Genomic DNA, 20,887 nt, shown 5'->3' on the forward strand with positions numbered 1-20,887 from the left:
GCAATAACATATATGGCGAAAAAGAACAAAGAGAAAAAGCAATGGTGAAGAACATTAGAAGGAGAATATAGAGGATTGGAGAAGAATTTGCAGGAAGAATCCCCCCAAAAAGAAATATAATTACAAATGGATCTAATAAAACATAAAATAAATTTACTCGAGAAAGAAGAACTAGCACAACAACTGAAAATGACAAAACAAAATCTGTTTGAGAATGCCAACAAGCCAGGATGATGGCTGGCCTATAAACTGAAAAAACAAAGAGAAAAGAGGTGGGTTACTAAATTACAAAATGAGCGGGGGCAGCTATGTTATCAAGAAGAGAAAGAAAGGAATATAACCCCAAAATTTTATGAGAAATTATACAATAAAGATTATTCAATAGAAGAAAAAGTGATAAGATGCTTAAAGAAAGCAGAACTCCCAAAAATTTCAGAAGAAAATAAAAATATGTTAAATGAAGAAATAAGATTAGAAGAAGCAATATGGGCAATAAATAAACAAAAAGATAGCAAGTTGCCAAGGCCAGATGGGCTCCCAGTGGAATTATATAAGAACCAACAAGATATATTAAGTAATAGATTACTTAAAATATTTAATGTGGTCTTAGATGAGGCAAAAGTCCCACAATCCTGGAATGAAGCAACAATTACAGTTATTCCTAAAGAAAATAATGTTCAGACAAATATTAGAAACTACAGACCAGTATCCCTGCTAAATGTGGACTATAAAATTTTCATAACAATAATAGCCGACAGCCTTAAAAGAATCTTAACTGAATTTATTCATACAGGTCAGAATGGATTTCTTCCACATAGACAACTTTAAAATAATATAAGGACAATTTTGGACATATTAGAATATTATGAGGAACATAGTGGTGACCAGGTGGCATTATTGTTTCTAGACACCCAAAAGGCATTCGATAAGGTAAAATGGAACTTTATTCTGCAACAAATTAAATATATGAATTTCAGACAAGAAATTTAAATGTGATTTTGGCAATATATAATAATCAAGAAGCCAAAATATTAATGAACGGGAAAACAACTAACACCATTTTTGTTTATTTTGACATTAGAAGTATTAACAAGAACAATTAGAAATGAAACAAAAATAAAAGGATTAAAAATTAATAAAAGAGTGTTTAAATTACAAGCCTTCGCAGACGAATTAATATTTATTTTAGAAGATCCACAAGATTCGGGACTAGAATTTATAGAAAATTTAGAGGAATTCAGAGAAGTTGCAGGGCTGAAAATTAATAGGGAAAAAACAAAAATAATTACAAAAAATATGACAATTAAACAAAAAGAAGCACTGACCAAGATAATGGACATCCAGATAACGAACAAAGTAAAATATTTGGGGATTATGGTTTCTGCGAGATGCATAACAATTAAATATGACAATCACACTCCACTAATTAAACATATAACAGAAGATTTGGAAAAATGGGGTAAATTAAGATTATCCTTCATGGGCAGAATAGCAATTATAAAAATGAATATACTACCAAAATTATTGTTTCTTTTCCAAAACGTCCCCATAAAAATAGAAAAAAAATTATTTGATGATTTGGATAAATAAACAGTGATTTATATGGCAAAAGAAAAATAATCTAGAATTAAATTAAAACTACTGCAAGATGCCAAAGAAAGAGGTGGATTTGGCTTGCCTGATTGGGAAATTTATTATAGGGCTGCAGCTCTCACATGGGTAAAGGATTGGATAAACCTTAAGAATAGAAGATTGTTAGCTTTAGAAGGCCACAATCTACAGGCAGAATGGCATACTTTTTTATGACAGAATAGGCAAGAGGTCCATAGATACTTTCAAAGACATAAGATTACACAGGCTTTGTTATTGGCATGGAATAAAACTAGACAACAAATATATGTAGAAACACCAATATGGCTATCTACACTGGAAGCTCTGATGTATCCACATTTGCTTCATCAAGGGAAAATTATTACTTATGAGGATATCTTAAATGAGACAGGAGAATTAAAACTGAGGCGAGAATTGAAAGAACAAGGAGTAGATTTAGAATGGTGGGCTTACCTACAAGTCCAATCGAGTTATAGGAAAGACATGAAAGATCGGGGAATTAGCAGACAAAAAATGCAATTAGATGAAATATTATTGGGAACAGATGATAAATTGATAAGGAAAATTTATAGAGTATTATTGGAATGTAAATTAGAGGAAGAAAAAGTAAAAGAAACGATGTTGGCATGGATGAAAGATATTGGGCATGGTATTAATTTGGACAAATGGCAAATTCTATGGGAAAGAAATAAAAAAAATAACATTGGCCACATCGTATAAAAAAGTTTATACAAAATGTTTTATAGATGGCACATACCTCCAACAAAATTGGCTAAAATGTACCCAAACTTATCCATTATTTGTTGGAAATGCTCCCAGGAAAATGGATTGTACTATCACGTATAGTGGACTTGTAGTAAAGCCCAAAATTTCTGGCATGAAATCCAGAGCTGGTTAGAAGAAGTAAGGGGAACCAAAATTGAATACAAACTGGATTTTTTCTTTTTCTTTTTTTTGTGAATTTTATTTGAGTTTTCACAAAGAGAAAAAAAATACAAATAAAAAAAATCTTTTTTGAAAGTAGCGTAATCCCGGGTTACATTTCTTCGTACAGACACAAATTCAGGTTCATGCTCATTTTTATATTCTATTCCATATCTTATTACTATTTTACATTTTCTGCATAGCTTCTCCCCTCTTTTAATTTTCTCAATTTTATTTTAATTATCTCATCTCAATTCAAATCATTGTATTTATATTTTTTATCTGTCCTGTTTCAATTATCCATTACCTTTTCTCATTAAACAAAATTTCTCCTGTAGTTACTGATTGGAGTATGATGCCTTTATATCTTTTCCTAAAGTTGTAACATTCAATATAATACATAACTTCCATTTGGATTCTGCTTGGTACATTCTTAAAATACACACTGTATTCTTAAAAAGAAAAAAATATAAATGTATATAATTAAAACAACATTCCATTCCAATTCAATTCTATCATTAATATTAATATTCATTAAAGTCTTAACATCTTTAACATTACTTTTCAATTAAATATCATACTTCTATGGGAACAATCATAAGCTTTCCATAGTTAATTCCCCCCTTCACTTATATTTTATAAAACATTAACTAATTAAAATGTTCCCTGCTCCTTCCTAATTCAATTTTCTCATTTATTTTATTTCGCTTATTTTATTCACAAACATTTCACTAAATTACACTAACTATTTTATCCTCATTTTACTCATACGTTGTTTCCAATTTTCTAAAGTTATTTCTATTACTAATATAACAATAGAATCTTATGTACCTTTACAGAATCCCTTTTCAGTTAGATTTTCACCCATTATCTCTAAATAGGTCCTGTTTCTCTATATCTTGCTCCGGTCCTTTGTAACTTCTTTTTCCTTTCCTTCTTCCCTCTCTTCTTCTCTCCCTTTTTACCCCTTGTCTCTCTACCTCTATTTCTCTCTTCTGTATTCCCTTTTCTGTTGCTTTCCAGTATTATACTTATCTTTTGAATTATTTTTCTTTTCTTTGGTTGTTTTTTTAAGTCTTAAATTCTCCATTCTCTTCCCCTTTCCTTTTTCTTCCCCACATAGAATTACTTGTTCATTAAAGATGGCTTTTCTTTGTCCCAGTCTTCTTGTTTTGCAGTCTTTTCTTGTTGTTTCTCATAGTTCCAAATCTCCATTTCTAAGAATTGAAAACGAAGCCAAAAGAACCCTTCCCTTCTTGTGCATCTTCTTTGTACTTTTAACTTCCATTTTCAATTCACCCAGAAGTGGTGCCATTGTATAAATTTTTAAACAACCACCCGATTGATTTTAGTCATTCAATATAATAACCAAGAATCCAAAGATCACCAAATAATCCAAATACATGCAAGCTGTTCCTTTTTGCTCTTTTTTTTCACTTTCTCTTCCTGGGGTTACTATTTAGTTGCAAAGTTTCAGTTAAAATGTATCTTTAGAAGTCTTGTTGAAGTTTTACTGTAGATTCTTTTTAATTCCAGGCAGTCTCCTCCTCTTCCAGATCCTGGCCTTATTCTTTTCTCTCCTTCCTGCTTCTGAAAAAGAAAAATTTTAATGTCCAGAAATCTTTATTATCCCTTTGGCATTTTGTTTTATTTTCAGCTTAATTACCTATTGATGTCAAAGCGGGTTTTTCCGATTTCTTATTTAAGTCTCTTAATTGTCAGTATAGGGAAGGAGACAGAAGAAAAAAAAAAAGCCAAACCTTTCCCTTTTCACTTTCCTTCGCTGCTTCTGACTCTTCTTTGGGAGCGATGTCATTTTTTGTAAGTTTAAATTCCAGGGTACCTTAGGTGTTGCTTTTACAATTTAACCCAGTCAGCCAAAACTTTCACTTCTTATCTTCCTCCTGCACATTCTTTTCTGGTCGAGTTCTCCTTTGTGGTGGCCATTTCTGACCACCACTAAAACCGCCTTCAGGATTTTTTCTTATTGGGAATTAATATAGAGAGATATTATAAAGATATGATATATCTAATAATACATGTAATTACAGTTGCAAGACTAGTTTATGCCCCAAAATGGAAACTTAAGGAAATTCCAAATGAAATAGAGATAATTAAAAGATACGGACATGCACAGAAATGGAAAAATTGATGCAAGAACTAAAAAATAAAGATGAATCTGAATATCATAAAGTATGGGAAAAGTTTTACCATTGGTTGGAAAAAGGAAGGACTCAAAATGTAAATGAAAATAAGATAAGGATGTTAAAATGATAGATTAGGGTTATTAAAATGATTGATGTTGATGTATATATAGTATATTATGTATATAGTATGTAAATATGTATTATTCACCATATGAATTAGCTATGTAAGACAACTAGGTGTGTCAGGATGATTACACCACATTCACTGTTTTAAATGTTTCTTTTTTGTGTATGTTAATAAAAAAATTTTTTTAAAGAATATAGTAAATGTTAAACTGTGGACTCTTTCTTCCAATAAGAGTTCAGATTTGCTCAAATCTTTTGGTGTCTGCTGAGCATCAAAGGAAGGCAGAATCCTCACATGAAATCCTCAGATCTAAATGAAAATGAAAACATTCCCAGACACTTAAGACAAGCACATAGGCAAACTCTGGAATTATGCTCTTGGGCTGCATTCTGCAGTGTAGCAGTTAGGTATCCTGCTGCTGTCTTAATTAGCACCACTAAATTGATATCTTGCGCATACACATGGCATTACTAGCCTTGTAATACATTTAACATTAAGACCAATTCCCCCAAAGCAACTTGGAAACTAGTCATTAATCATTTACCTCTCTGAACTGATAGAACAAAATTGACTCATGCTGAGCAGCCTGAATTGATGAAATCCATCATCACTCTGTGTGTGTGTTTGTATGTCTTTATCATCATCATCATCATCATCATCATCATCATCATCATCATCATCATTTTAATTAGTGTATCTATTATTGAACCAAAGATCAGTAGGAAGGTAGGTTCAGCCACTAAATATTGTTTTTCCTATTGGCCAAATTGTCTCTAAAGAGATTTGAAACTCTAATACTGAGAATAATAGCTTTCTATTATCCTCAGTATTTATAAAACTGGGATAAGTGTCAAAAGAAAGGAGAGGAACTAGGTTGCCTGAAGATATGCAAACAATAGGATTCTTTTCCAGCCTTTCTGTCTGCAATGGATTTAGAATAGGTGTAGAAAGCCTAGAATTTATATTGATGAATAGTAATTAAATTAGCCAGATTTATCATTTTGATTTTACCTAGGATTCTTTGAATATGATTTGAATTTATTTTAATAAATCTAGACAGTTTGAGAAGGATTCAATGAATAAGAAATCTCAGGAGAAAAACAACCGCAAAAACTTGGAAAACTTTGAAAAGTGTGGTTATAAAAACCCAGTCTAGCTCAAAGATACCAGCATAGCTGCACAAAGAACTGTCTGATCAACTGAAAAACAAAAGGGATAAGTATAAAAAGTGGAAAGAGAGGCACATAACTAAGTCAGAATATCAGCAAATAACCCAAGCCTGCAAAGATTCTTTTTCTGTTCAAAGCCAGTGGAAGCTATAAAGCCAAATAAAAACTGATTAACTTTTCTTTCCACAGAGTGACTAAGATATTTGTGTACAATAATACTGCTTCAATTTGTCAGTGTTAATCATGTTACACAATGTGTAACACCCATTCCTTCATATAACTAACATACATATTTCAGAGAAGAGCCTTAGCTGGAGTCAGTTTTCCAAATGGGTATAAATATGTTGCATATTATACTCAGATTGGTAAACAGATGCCAGTCTTTGCCCTATGCTGATTCTTGGAACAGATCTATTTCCCAACTGCAGTTTAACAGATTGGTTGAACTACATTCTAGGCCAGGGATGTCAAACTGGTGGTACACAGGCTGGATTCATCACATGCAGGTCATGCCCACCCCAGCTCCAAGAAGGGAAAAAAACATTATGAAATGTCACATGACAGCAATGTGATGTTGCAAGTTTGACACCCATGTTCTAGGCAGATTCAGATATTTATACACATCAAATTGTACAAACATATTTGTAATACTTCATAGACCTTTCTTTCTTTCTTTCTTTCTTTCTTTCTTTCTTTATTTATTTATTTATTTTTATTTTTGTCAATTGCTTACAAAATAATAGGTATAAGTAAAAACATAGTTATGAATACATGGATACATATAAGAAAAATAAAAAATAAAAATAAAAGAAACAATAGGACAGAGATGTAGGCATGTTGATGCGCTTATGCATGCCCCCCTTTATATTTATATTTATAGAATGGTTTATTCAGATTTCCTGTGTTTAAAGCTTTTATATTATGAGGATACCACTTATATCAGCACAAAACATTAGGCATAAAAAGTTGATCTCATTTTTAAAATCTTCAATTCCTTCAATGTTTTACTTTAAAAGGGAACAGCATGTCTAGAAACCTGTTCCTAGGATAGTCAAGCTTGCTGTAAGTTTTGACAATATGTTTCTGAAAATTGGATTGGACTGAAAAGCACTAAATAACAGACTACAAAAAATACTCAGTTATGGAAAATGGTATTGATTTAAATTATCTCATTGAAAAACTGGCTCAATTTAAGCCATATTAATCTATCAGTGGAGCCCTTGATTGAGGAGAAATTGAGTACGCCAGTATATACATTGTATATAGTTAGTTACAAAATAGGAAGGGACCTTGGGAATCTTCTAATGCAACCCCCTGGTCAAGCAGGAGACCCTATACCATTTCAGACAAGCAGCTGTCCAGTCTGTTCTTAAAAACATCCAGTGATGAAGTTCCCACAACTTCTGAAAGCAAGCTGTTCCACTGGTTAAATGTTCTCACAGTTAGAAGTTTCTCCTTAATTCTAGATTATTCTCTCCTTGATTTGTTACCATTCATTGTTTCTAGTCTTGCCTTCTAGTGCTGTGGAAAATAAGTTGATGCTCTCTTCTTTATGGCAGCCCCTCAAATACAGGAATCTTGCTATCAAGTCACCTCTAATCCTTCTTTTTTGTAGACTAGCCATGTCCAATTCCTGCAACTGTTCTCATACATTTTAGTCTCCAAGCCCTTAATCATCTTAGTTGATCTTCTCTGCACTTTTTCTAAAATCTCAATATCTTTTTTTTTGTAATCTGGTGACCAAAACTGGATGCAGTATTCCAGATGTGGTCTTATTAAGATTGTATAATGCGGTACCAATGCTTCATGTGATCTTGACTCTGTGCCTCTGTTAGACAACCAAGAATTGCATTAGCTTTTTCAGTTGCTGCCACACATTGTTGACTCATATTTTAGTGATACTCCACTAGGATTCCAATATCCCTCTCAAAATTACTGTTTCTGAGCCAGGTTTCACTTAATCTGTATTTGTACTTTTGGTTTCTCCTGTCTAGGTGTGAAACCTTGTTTTTCTCTACATTAAATTTCATTTTGTTGGATAGAGCCCATTGTTCAAGTCTGTCAAGATCCTTTTGGATTCTTAACTTATCTTCTGGGATGCTGGCTATTCCTGTCATCTGCAAATTTAATAATATCCCCTTCTGTTTCCTCATCTTAATCATTTATGAAGATATTGAAGAATACTGAGCCAAAGATGGAAATCTTATGGTACCCTACTGCTAACTTCCTCCATGTCGATTTAATACCAATGAATCAATCAATCAAATCAGAATAGAGTTGGAAAGACTACTCGTTAAGTAGTTTGTTAGCCACTTACAACCCATTTGGTGGTGATGCTGTCTATCCCATATATTTTTTTACCTTGCCAAGGAGTAGATTGTGGTCTACTTGTCAAATCCCTGACTGAAATCTAAGTATTCTATGCCTACAGCATTTCCTTGTCCATTAATTTAGTCACTTTGTAAAAGAATGAAGTAAGAAATCATTGCTTGGCATGATATCTTTTTGACAAAGCCATGCTAGCTTCTAATTATAACTTTCTTTGCTTCTACATGTTCACAGAACTGTTTTTTTATTATCTTTTCCAGGATTATCCCAGGTATTGATGTCAGGCTGATGGGTCTGTAGTTTCCTTTTTTGAAGATGGAAACCACATCAGCCTTTTTCCAGTCCTCAGGTACTGGAAAAGGTCCCCAGTATTCCAGGATCTTTAAAAAAAAGTATGGCACAATGGTTCTCAGATAACCTCTGCCAGCTTCTTCAGAATTCTGGGATATAATCCATCCCAATGATTTGAACTCATCAAGTTCAAATAGGTGTTTTCTTACCATTTTCTTACTTATTTTAATTTTTATTTCTCGTCTCTCTTTTATTATTGTGTAATTGATTGACTGAGCTATAATTTCTTTTTGCCTAGACTGATGCAAAGAATGGATTAAGCAGCTCTACTTTCTCTCTACTGCCCATTATTTCCTTGCTGTCTTGTCTCTTTAGTGGGCCAATTGTTTTTTTTTAAACTTTTTTATTATCTTTGATATTTGTTGCAAGTTTTGGTTCATTCTGAACCTTAGCCTTCCTGACTCTATCTTTGCAGATTTGGGCTGTATGATGGTATTCTGTCTTTATTATATGTCCCTCTTTCCATATTTTATACTTATCCCTTTTTGTCATTCAGTTTATTGGGGAGATCTTTGTGCAAGCTTGCTGGTTTCTTTTTGGATTTTTTTCCAGTGGTGTTGTGCTGCACTGGGCTTTTATGTTAATATTTTTCAGTTTTCTTGTTTTCCCCTTTAAGATTCCAAAGATTCTATGGAATCTTTCTTAGGCTCTCTCTGAGTTTGTTAAAATCAGCTCTTTTTAAGACACTTGTTGGATTATGTTCTATTACTTGTGTTTGCATTATATTGAAGTCTAATATGATATGATCACTGTCCTACAAAGTTCCTGCAACTTCAGCTCCATTTATAATTTCTTCTCTGTTAGTAAGAATTAGGTCTTCTACTTTGCTCCTTTACCTTTTGGATGATGAAGTTGTCAACTAGGTTGGTTGGGAATCTTTTTGATCTCCTACTTGATGCATAGTTTGTATTCCAGTTGATGTCAGGATAATTAAAATCTCATTATTACTGTGGTGTATTTCTTACATACATTTATTAATTGGCCTGTAGATATGTCTATAGCAATGCTATTCTTTCATGTCCTTCCATAAGTACATTCCATTCATGAGTTACATCACACCAAGTTTCAGTAACTGCAACTGTATCACAGCTGCCCTCAAATACTAGTATTTCAAGTTCATACAGTTTGTTTCTTAACTTTGAGCATTAGGCATTTGAGTCCTTTATGGATGATCTTGGGTATGTTTTCTTCTACTATATCTTCTACTTTACAGCTTTCTATCTTTCCCGTCTCTCTCTACCTTGTTGTTTGACTGGCTGTCTTGGGATTTGTATTTGGAATTAAATCCCAAAGATCCTAAAGATTGTTCTAGTGATTCTAAAAATTGATTACCCTCACCCTCACCCTCATTTTGAATTTAAAGCTTTGCTATTAAGTTGAGCTGATAAGTTGATATTTTCCAAAAATATTCTTCCCAGTTCTTGTGAGGTACAGCCCATCCCTTGCCAGAAATCCTTCAGAGAAGTAGTGCAGATCATGGCCTAGGAATCCAAAGTTCTCTTGGAAGATGCAATCGCTGAACCAATGGTTCATTTCTAAAATCCTCTATTCTGTCATTAGATGTTGACCTATCATTGGAAATACTGTACACATGAAAACGTACTTGTGCTTCTTAACTTTCTCACCTAGCTGTTTCTAATCCCTTGATATTGTTTTTAGCTCCGTTGTCATACCATGTCATTCATCCCTTCATGGAGGAGAAAGGGGTAGTAATCTGTGGGCTTGGTTATGTTAGTAAGACTTTCAGCTACATTTTTGATTTTCATTCCAGGAAGACAACATACTTCCCTGTATTGAATATTCGGCCTGCAGACTGCTAGTTCTGTTCCCCTGAGAACGGAATCTCCTATCATTAACACTCACCTTTTTTTCCTAGGAAAGTTTGGGCTTCTTTACTTTCTCTCATAGGAGCAGTTGATGATGCACTAGGTGTGTTCGATGGTATCTCTTTTCTAGGTGTCTGAATGCTGTCTTGCTATGAATTGATTGCTCAATTCCAGTAGAGCTGCACTGGAGCAGACTGGATTAGACAGCAGCAGGGCATTGTTTTTGGTTGCTGGTTTTTTTTTTACAAATTTCCATCTGTTTTCCTCTAAAGGTTCATATCTTTTAGAAGTTATTTATTGCTTGTTATGTTCAATTTGGATATAGCCTTCTTGCTCAGTTTGGAGTTTCTCATTTTGTAGTTTCAGAATGGTTAGAGCAGTGGTGGGATTCAATTTTTTTTATTACCAGTTCTGTAGGCGTGGCTTGGTGGGCATGGCAGGAAAAGGTTACTGTAAAATATCCAGTCAGAGGTGGTATTTGCTGGTTCTCTGAACTACTCGAAATTTCTATTACTGGTTCTCCAGAACTGGTCAGAACATGCTGAATACCACCTCTGGGTTAGAATGTCCTCTAGATGGTTTACTTTTTCTTCCAGTAATTCAACTAGTTTACTTTTGGTACATGTGTAGTTTGAGTCTTCCATGGAATACATGCATGGAATATATTTTACAAATCACAGTAGTGTATGTTTCTGTTTCCATGACTATGTTTTTCTACTGGGATAGGAGTGCTTAACAAAAGAAAGGTTGTTTTTTCCCCACAAGGAGTGTTAACTTCTCAGGCTACTTTTTAGGAGATGCTTTTCTCTTAGCCCTCAACTTCATACCTTGAAATTTTTCTTTTTAGGAAATCTTTTTTTGGGAGATACTTTGCCCCAAATTCCTGCATTATGGTAAAATGGGCAGCTAATACATTTTATCAAGATAATGATAGATAGATAGATAGATAGATAGATAGATAGATAGATAGATAGATAGATAGATAGATAGATAGACAGACAGACAGATGATCTAAAGATTTTGCAGTTTTTGCAGTTTTTGGACCCCAAACAGAAAAATAAATATTTATTTCCAGTTGAAATAAATTTTTATTTCACTTGGATTATTTCCTTAGCCCTTTCCCCATAATTTGATCCAGAAGAATTCTTTAGTTGATATATAACAATGATAACAATTAAGCCTTACTGAATTTGTTGAAAATGAAACATTGAGTGCATTCAGTTAAGAATGCAACTAAACAACATAGAAGAAAAAATTAAAAGGTTTCAACAATGACAGATTGTGGTTTCCTATTTGTAACATTATTGTGTGCAATATTTACAATTGATATCTTATGCGAATATATATTCACTACAATTCTGCTTGTCTTCCTTTACTGTTTACTATATAGTCTGTATTCGCTCAATCCATTTATACCAATAATCCCAAATCATGTAATACTCTGATGATTCTTTATCACTGTCAACAGTGGTGTCCCCCAAGGCAGTGTTCTAGGACCAACTCTCTTCATACTCTACATAAATGACCTCTGTGATCATATTAAGAGCAACTGTGTCCTCTTCGCTGATGATGTAAAGCTATTCAACACCAGAGACAATACTGCTACCCTTCGAAAAGACCTCGACTATGTATCAGAATGGTCAAACAAATAGCAACTTCAAATCTCAACAAATAATGCTCTGTCTTACATATTTGCAAAAAAAATCAGAAAATAAAATACCCAAACCCCAAAAACTTGAATCTTTAGACTGTCTACTATTGACCTCACCCCTTTCCTAAGAGGTCTGTAGGGGGCATGCATAAGTGCACCAACGTGCCTACCATCCCTGTCCTATTGTTTATTTTATTTTCTTATGTGTATCCATGTATTCATAACTATGTTTTTACTTATACCTATTATCTTGTAAGCAATTGACAAATCAAATAAAATAAATAAAATAAAATAAATAAATATTTTAGGCTGGGGTTAATTTACCCATTTCTGCACAACTCATTATCTTTTGAATTGTCAATTCCTCTGGTGGAGTGTAGGGCTGTTTCCAACATTGAACATAGGCCAATCTGCCTGCAGTCAGTATATGTAGTATTATGTATTTAACATTTTTTGCATATTTTTCCCTAAATATCCCTAATAAGTTAGTTCAATTTGTTCATTCATAATTTCTTCCAACCATTTTTTAATTCTCAGCCAGTATTTTTGAGATTTTGTGCAGGACCACCACATTTGGTCGTATGTACCGTCCTTTTTTTTTGCAGTTCCAACATATCGGACTCATGTTGGGGTACATCTTTGCCAGTCTTGAAGGGGGCAGATGCCATCTATAGAACATTTTATAGTTATTTTCCTTATATGTTATATAATTTTTAATTTTATTATTCCTGTTCCAAAGACTCTCATTCTGTTAGAGTAATATTATGACCAATGTTTCGGCTCCAGGCTATCATATTACTTTTGATTATTTCTTCCTCTAATTCTATATCCAATAAGTAATTATAACATTTAGTTATATTTTTTTGTCTGGGCCTAGTAAAATTTTATTTAACTGTTGTAGTTTCACATTAATTCCATATTCTTTCATATCTTGTCTATACCTATTCTGCACTTGGAGATAAGCCCACCAATCAATTTGTAGCCCTTGTTCCTAGAGGTCCTGCCATGTTTTCAAATTTCCTTGTATATCTAACAAATCTTTATATTTTATCATCTTATTCATGTCCAAATTATTGGGATGAATCATCGCTTCCATTGTTGATATCCAAATCGGAATCTTTATATAGATTTAATCCAATTAGACAGTAGGGAAGCTCTGATTAGATGTCTACGAAAATATTTCTGTTTAGTAGTCCCCATAACCCATAGGAAGGCATGCCAGCCCCGCTGTAGGTCATGGTCTTCTAATACTAATATTCTTTTATTAGATAAATTTACCCATTCTTTCAACCATACCAAAGATGCTGTGCTATGGTATAGTTCCCAATTCGGGAGACCCATACCACTTCTGCTTTTCATATCTTGTAACGCTTGTAGATTTATTCTAGGTTTTTTGCCCTGCCAGATAAATTTTGCAATAGTCCTGTTCAGTTCTACAAAATAATTTTTCTGTATTCTAATCAGTATTGTCTAAAATAGATATATAAATTTTGGCAAGATAGTCATTTTAATAGCAGCAATCCTCCCCAAGAGTTGCAGCTTAACCCATAATTCTACATCTTTTTTTACCTGTTGTAATAGTTTATTATAGTTGTTCTCCATTAATGTCTTACAGTGTGCCATCAGCCATATACCTAAATATTTTATTTTCTTTGTTTTAGTCCCTTGTCACTTTTCTAACTCTAATATCTGCTTTTCTGTTAAATTTTTAGTTATTAATTTTATTTTCTTTCTATTAATTTTAAGTCCTGCGACTGTTCTAAATCATTCTAACTCATTAATTAGTTCTTGTCCTCCTCTATTGAATCTTCAATGAAAAAAATCATGTCATCTGCAAATGACTGTAGTTTATATTCTTTTTTCTTGATTTTCAATCCTTTTATTTCTGGGTTTTGTCTAATTTGTCTTAGTAATATTTCCAGAGATAGTATGAAGATCAGAGGTGATGGGGGCACCCTGACTCCTTTCTCTATTTTTAATGTCTGGGTATATTCCCTATTTACCATAATATTCGACTTTTGTGTGGAATAAATTGTAGTTATAATATTTTCAAATTTAGTGCCTAAATTCATATTATAAATTTGTTGGGTCAAAACTTGCCAATTTAAATTATGAAATGCCTTCTGGGCATCCAGGAATACAAGGGTTATTTGTTTCTCCAAGTGGGCTTTGTAATATTCCAGAATATCTAATACAATTCTTAAATTATTCCTAATTTGCCTGTTAGGGAGAAATCCATTTTGATCCTTATGGATATATTCACTCAAAATTCTTTTTAGTCTATTTGCTATAATGGTGGCAAATATTTTATAATCGGCATTTAACAAGGAAATTGGCCTATAGTTTTGTATCAGTCGGCATCTGTATCATCCTTCGGGATCAACGAAATCAGTCCTCCCTCCATGAGTCCAGCATTTTGGCTGCAACCAGTACCTCATTGTATATTTCCACCATTAAGGGTCTTATTTGTTCTTCTATTATTTTATAGAGTTCCCCTGGGATACCATCTGGACCTGGGGTTTTATTATTTTTCTGGGTTCCTATTGCTAATTTCAATTGAGTCCACGTTATATCTTTAGTTAAAGAGTCTTTCATTTCCTCCTCAATTACCCTATCCTTTACTTCTCCAAGTTAATCCCTTATCAAATCCTCATCCACCTCCTCCTTTTTGTACAGATCCTGGCCTGTTCAAAGTATGTCTGTCTAGTTATATTCAAATTTTTAATCATTTCCTCTTGTTTTATTAGATTAAGTTTGTGCTTAGTTACTATCATCTGATTTTGCAAACTAACATTTTTTCGTTTATTTTGTAGTTGGGTTTCTAATTCCTTAATTCTTTGTTGTAATTTATTTTGTTGGGCATATTTTTCTTTATTTCTTTTTGCGGTATATGATACTGTAATCTCCCTTATAACTGCTTTCATAGTATCCCATAAGTTCTGCCTGGTAGTATCATTATTATTTTCACTCAGAAAGTAGTTTAGTTCTTCCTTGAGTCTCTTAATAAATTCTTTATTTTTTACTAATTGGGTATTTAAGATCCACCTTCTCCTTGTCTTTTTTCTACCCTTCCAAATTATCTGAAGGGGTTTGTGGTCTGCCCACATGTTTGGTAGAATTTCTATCTCTTCTATTTCATTTGCTAATTCTCCATTCATCCAAGCCATATCAATCCATGTCCACAGTTGATGTGGATTTGAACAGAACGTGAATTGTTTTTTATCTGGGTTTAGCTTCCTCCAAATATCTATCAGATTTAATTCAGCCATAATTTCTAAACATGTTTTTGGTAATTCTCTCTTCTTCTCCCCCTCCCCCCCACCCACATTACTATGGTCTTTTTGTTGGTCTACTATGGCATTAAAGTCCTCTATAATGCTGATATTTCTTTTTATTAATTTTGCTATTTTTTCATGTAGATTTTTTAAAAATTCCTTTTGGTTTTCGATGGGGACTACTAAGGTTGGCTTTAGATTGATCCAGACTTGTATAACCAGAATTCTTCCATCGGGATCTGTCAGAATTAAATCTGCATTCATATTATCTTTAACATAATATTTTCTTTTTCCCTGAGTCTGCAGGTGCAGTAAATAATTTCCCTAGCTTAGGACATTCAATGTATTTTTCATCTGAGTTTCTAATGAGGGTCTCCTGTAAGCATACTATATCCGTGTTCTGTTTAATTAATTTCGCTAATATTCTTTTCCTTTTCATTGCTAAATTTAGGCTTATATTAATAGATGTTGTTTGTTTTGTTTTAATTGATAAAAGCAATAAAGTTTATTTAAAAAAGAGAATGCAACTAAACAGTGTAACCAAAAGGAGGAAATCAAATTCTTCAAAAACTTCACAGATAGGGTTTTTTTCCTATCTCCACACCCTTGCTTTTATGCTTTCTCTCTATCTATCTATCTCTCTCTCACACACACACATACACAAACATATACATGTAGAAGATCCAGGAGAGTAGTAGCTTAACTGCAAATAGTCCTAGACTTACAACAGTTTGTTTAATGACAAAGTCATTGAAAAAAGTGACTGTTTTTCACACACGTGACTATTATAAATTCTCCAAAGTCACATCATCAAAATTCAGATGCTTGGCAACTGACTCATACTGATGACAGTTGCAATGTCTTGGAATCATGTGATCGCTTTTTGTGACCTTCTGACAACCAGATTCATTTAACAACCATGTTACTAACTTAAAAACTACAGTGATTCACTTAACAACTGTGGCATGAAAGATCGTACAATGAGGCAAAACTCACTTAACAACTGTCTCACTTAGCAACAGAAATTTTGGGCTTTGTTGTGATCATAAGTTGAGAACTAATTGTATTTTCTTTAAGCAATAAGTTCCAGAAAGGAGAGAAGGATGTTCAGGATACAAAATAAACCTCAATTATTTCTTCTACATCTTTTGTGTATTAGAGTGGTGCTCTTGAATTCAGCACTGGTTGAACTTAGTAGATTTACAAGATCTGTTTGCAAATTATTTCTTCTATCTTTTTTTGTTCGTTTTTCTGCCGTTTTGTTGTTTTTTGAATCTTGAATCCAGAAATCTAGACCACAATTCTGTAGCTCAGGCCTGCAAACCACAGGAGTATTTGCAGAATCTTTGTCAAGGTTATATGCTCCATCTATATAGAATCACTTTTTTCACATTCTTACACTCTCCAAAAGTCTAGAATAAGGGATCAGATTTTTCCAGTGAAATCAGGTGCCAGACTTACTACCCAAATCTCTTTTTTGCCACTTATGTATCTCTCTCCTTCTCTCCCTCTCCATGTCTCTGTCTCTTTGTCTCTCTCTCTCTCTAATTTCTTGAATAGTTTGAACAAATTTTATTGTTTCTGCTGTAGGAAGATAGTTTAAATTCACCATAGAGAGCTTTGAAAATAACCCTGCTTGTTTTACCAGACCTCATTAGAGATACCTCTAACATTTTTTTTTCCTGAAATGATAGAATTCTGAAGAAGTCTCCTTAAAATGTGTATACTGCTCCTTTTACAATACCTTTACTTAGCATCGAGGATGGGATTCAAAATCCCAGCAACCGGTTTGCTGCCCGGTTGCTGGGTGGGCATAGCCATGGTGGGTGTGGCCTACTGGAATTTCCTGTTTCCAGATTCTGATGGGCCTCCAGACTCCCCTGGGAAAGGTGGTATTCAGCAGGTTCTGACCAGTTCTGGAGAACTGGCCCATTTATTCTCTGCCTCCCGAGTTCCAGCTGATGGGCTGGGTCTTCTTTTGTTGCCGTGCACAGGAGAATGGAGCTAGAAAGCAGGTTAGTGGGGTTGGGAGGGAATGGAGATTTTACAATATCCTTCCCCTGCAACATGCACCAAGTCACACCCACAGAACTGGTATTTTTAAAAAATTTAATCCCACCACTGTCCCCCGGGGCTCTGGAGGCTCATTGAAGCCAGAAACAGGTGCATTTTGCAACTTCTGGTTTTCCCAGGAGGGTAGTTTTTTGCCCTCCCAAGGGTCCAGAGGACTCCCTTGAGCTTCTGAGAGGGTAAAAACAGCCTCCCCTGGGCTCTGGAGGCCATCTGGAAGCAGGAAACAGGCCCATTTCTGGACTTTCGGAAGGCCCATTTTTTCCCTTCCCAGAGCCTTGTCGTGGACCCTGCACTTACCTCCATTGAAAATGGGCTGTGAGGGGCGGCGTGGGTAGGACCAGCTGGTCAGTTGAAATACTGGTTTGGTGAACCAGATGTAACTTTAGCACCCAGTTCACTCAAACCAGTCCAAACCAGTAGAATCCTACCTCTGCTTAGCATTTACCTTTGCATTTTAACATTACCCTTTTCAACCTTACTAAAACATAGCAAATGAAGACTAGAGGCCACAGCTAATTTTATATATTTGTGTTATGCATGTATTGTAGATAAATTTTAAAATGTACAAATTGAAAGCCATTCAACATTATAACCCAGCCTCATAAAACATGGAGATGCTAATTTACTTTTAACAAATTGGGGACATTTTTTAAATGTCTGTTTACTCACCATCATATTAAACCAGGATATAATCTGCAAGTAAAATGGTTTATGATGAAAGAAAAGAGAAATATACCAATCTATTGTAATATAATGTATGAAGCTGTGAATCACATTTGCCCATGTTTTTAAAAGCAGCAGCTGTCATATACTTATCAGAATATGTCATTTTACTTAATATTCTATGTTTCTTCTTCCACCAGATGTTGGAGCTTTTTTTGAAGAAGGAATGTGGCTCCGGTATAATTTTTCATCTGTGGGAAATAATGCGAAGGATTCAGGGAGCAGAACTCTCTTGAGTTCCAAAGAATCAGAGAACTTTGTGTCAGACCTCAGTCTCAATAAAGAAGAAATCAGTTTTAGCTTCAGCACTAGCAAAGCTCCTTGTATCCTGCTCTACATCAGTTCTTATTCTCAGGACTACATGGCAGTCTTAGTGAATCCAACTGGTAAGTTATTTGTCCTTTTTTCCTGCATATTTTACCTATCTAGCATACTACAAAAAAAATGATGCTACTTAAAACTGATATTTGAGAACATGTTTGTATATAGGACAGAAGCACCTAGGAGAGACACATAGTTACCCTTTGTTTATTGCTGAATTACACCATTGTCTCTGTGGGATATAAAATATATCTTGGATTTCAACTCATTATAACAATCAGTAGGTGACAGTGCAATGCCAATCTTGCATGATTTCAGAAGCTAAGAAGGATTGGCCCTGCTAATCAGAAGCAAGACAACCTTTCAGCAATATTGAAAAATTCTAGAAAGGTTTTATTTTATTTTATTTTATTTATTTAATTTGCCAATCACTTACAAGATAATAGATATAAGTATAAACATGAGTAAGAATACAGGAAATAGGTACGAATAAATGGGGACAATAGGACAGGGACGGGTAGGCACGATGGTACAAGTGGCATGTGGGATTACCATTCCCATAAGGCAGCCGAAAAACCCTGCATGGATGAAATTACCATGTTAAGTTCAGCATGGTTTAGGTTAACTTTACTTAATATTCTATAATGATGAAGAATATAAAATTTAAAAGTAAGATTCTAATGAAATAATCTAAGAATTAAATAAAAATTAATTATTTATTACTTCATTCTGTAGGAAATTTACAGGTTCGATACAAACTTGGAGGTGCTAAAGAACCATACAACATCAATGTAGATCACAGGAATGTGTCAAATGGACAGCCACACAGTGTGAATATCACACGGGTAGGAAAAGACATTGTTTTCCAGGTAAATACATATCAATGACTTTATAAGGGATGAAGTTGAATAATAACATCACTGCTGAGTATTAAATATCCTAGGAAAAAGCAAATTTACAGTCTAAATGGAGACAAATGTAAATAAACCTTAAGCAATTGATGAATCAATTATATATGAAACATTTATTCCATCTTTGAAATAGAGGATAAAGAACATTGATAATAGATTATTAGTACTTATTTCCTATCATTTTTTTCATGCAAGAAAGAATTTGGCTTGTGTTTATAAGCATATCATAGTTCAATTGATTATCAAAGAAGGGATGAAAGATGTGGTTTATTTATTCTACAAGTCTTGGAAAAGTCCAGTTAAAATTTTGATTTTTACCATTATGTACATTGTTTTTAAAAAGCCTTAATATTTGACAATGAAATTTATGTAAAACTTAAGAGCAATTGTTTCATTTTGCTTTATTTTATATGATTAGCCCCACTCCTTCCTAGCCTGTTTCATGTTTTCTGAAAGCTAAATGTGATTATTCCAACTGTGACCCTTGTCAGATTTTATTTAAAAGAAATATTATATTTACTATTCAATTATTTGTTAGATTTAAATCCCACCTTTCCTAGAAGTATATGGCTGTGATACAAAATCATAATGTGCATGGCACTACCATAGTACTGAATTTCAAATGATATGAAATTTACTACTTTTTATAGTAATAGCATATATTTAGACATTCTTGCAAAAGGAATTTCTAAATGTATATTCATTATGTTCATAAATATTTTTCTTAGATCATGTTTCTCTTTTTAAAAAGTTATTAAATGCAACACCTTTTAAAATCTCAAACTATAATTAAATGTGTTTGTTTATTAACCATTTTACATCACTCAGAAGACTTTGAATGGTGTACAATAATTAATAGTAATTATCAATTACATGTCTCTGCAAGTTACACATCTATATAGCATTTTGTAATTTATAGTTCTGCTTTTAAAGTTTATTAGAAAAACTATACCAAGAATGGGAGCTGTGCAATTCTTTCCCTTCCATTGATTTACCCCTTGAGAGCCACAAGATGGCACCATATCATAGCTTCTAGAAAAATTTCTGCCAGCAAAAAATAACTTGTATATTTCCAAGCCCATCAATTACCTCCTGAGTGCATTTTCCCAGAAATGCTGAGTCTAGCAGCCATTTCGTATGGAGACAGTGTTTTTTTTTTTAACTGTGAGATCTATGAAATGCATATTAATCGTCCGTATATACATTAGTAGTGACTGTGTTTTGTGGAAATTACTATTTCCTTGGCAAAAGATATCCATATTCCTGTAATAAAATTCACAGTGATATTCCTGTAAACCCAATGGAGAAATTTGCTTGCAGTATCATCCCAGTACACTAAAATAAACCAACTCTGATAGTCTGTATAAAAATGTTTCTTTTTAATGATCTTGACCATCTGATAACATTTCTTTTAAAAAAACCAGACTGGTTTAATAAACTGTTAATAGTA

At 33.6% G+C, this 20,887-nt stretch overlaps 1 protein-coding gene across 1 annotated transcript in view; it reads left to right on the top strand.

The window, feature by feature from the left end:
- Nucleotides 1-20,887, top strand: part of CNTNAP2 (contactin associated protein 2) — an 850,526-nt gene that overhangs the window by 784,135 nt on the left and 45,504 nt on the right. Inside the window, exons 19-20 of the mRNA XM_087917173.1 lie at nucleotides 18,346-18,591; nucleotides 19,262-19,395. Coding sequence (XP_087773299.1) covers nucleotides 18,346-18,591; nucleotides 19,262-19,395 — 380 coding nt within the window. The remainder of the gene's footprint in view (nucleotides 1-18,345; nucleotides 18,592-19,261; nucleotides 19,396-20,887) is intronic.

This window comes from Pseudonaja textilis, chromosome Z (assembly GCF_049901715.1).
Source record: "Pseudonaja textilis isolate UNSWEBS1 chromosome Z, rPseTex1.2, whole genome shotgun sequence".
In the NCBI taxonomy this organism is placed as follows: domain Eukaryota; kingdom Metazoa; phylum Chordata; class Lepidosauria; order Squamata; family Elapidae; genus Pseudonaja; species Pseudonaja textilis.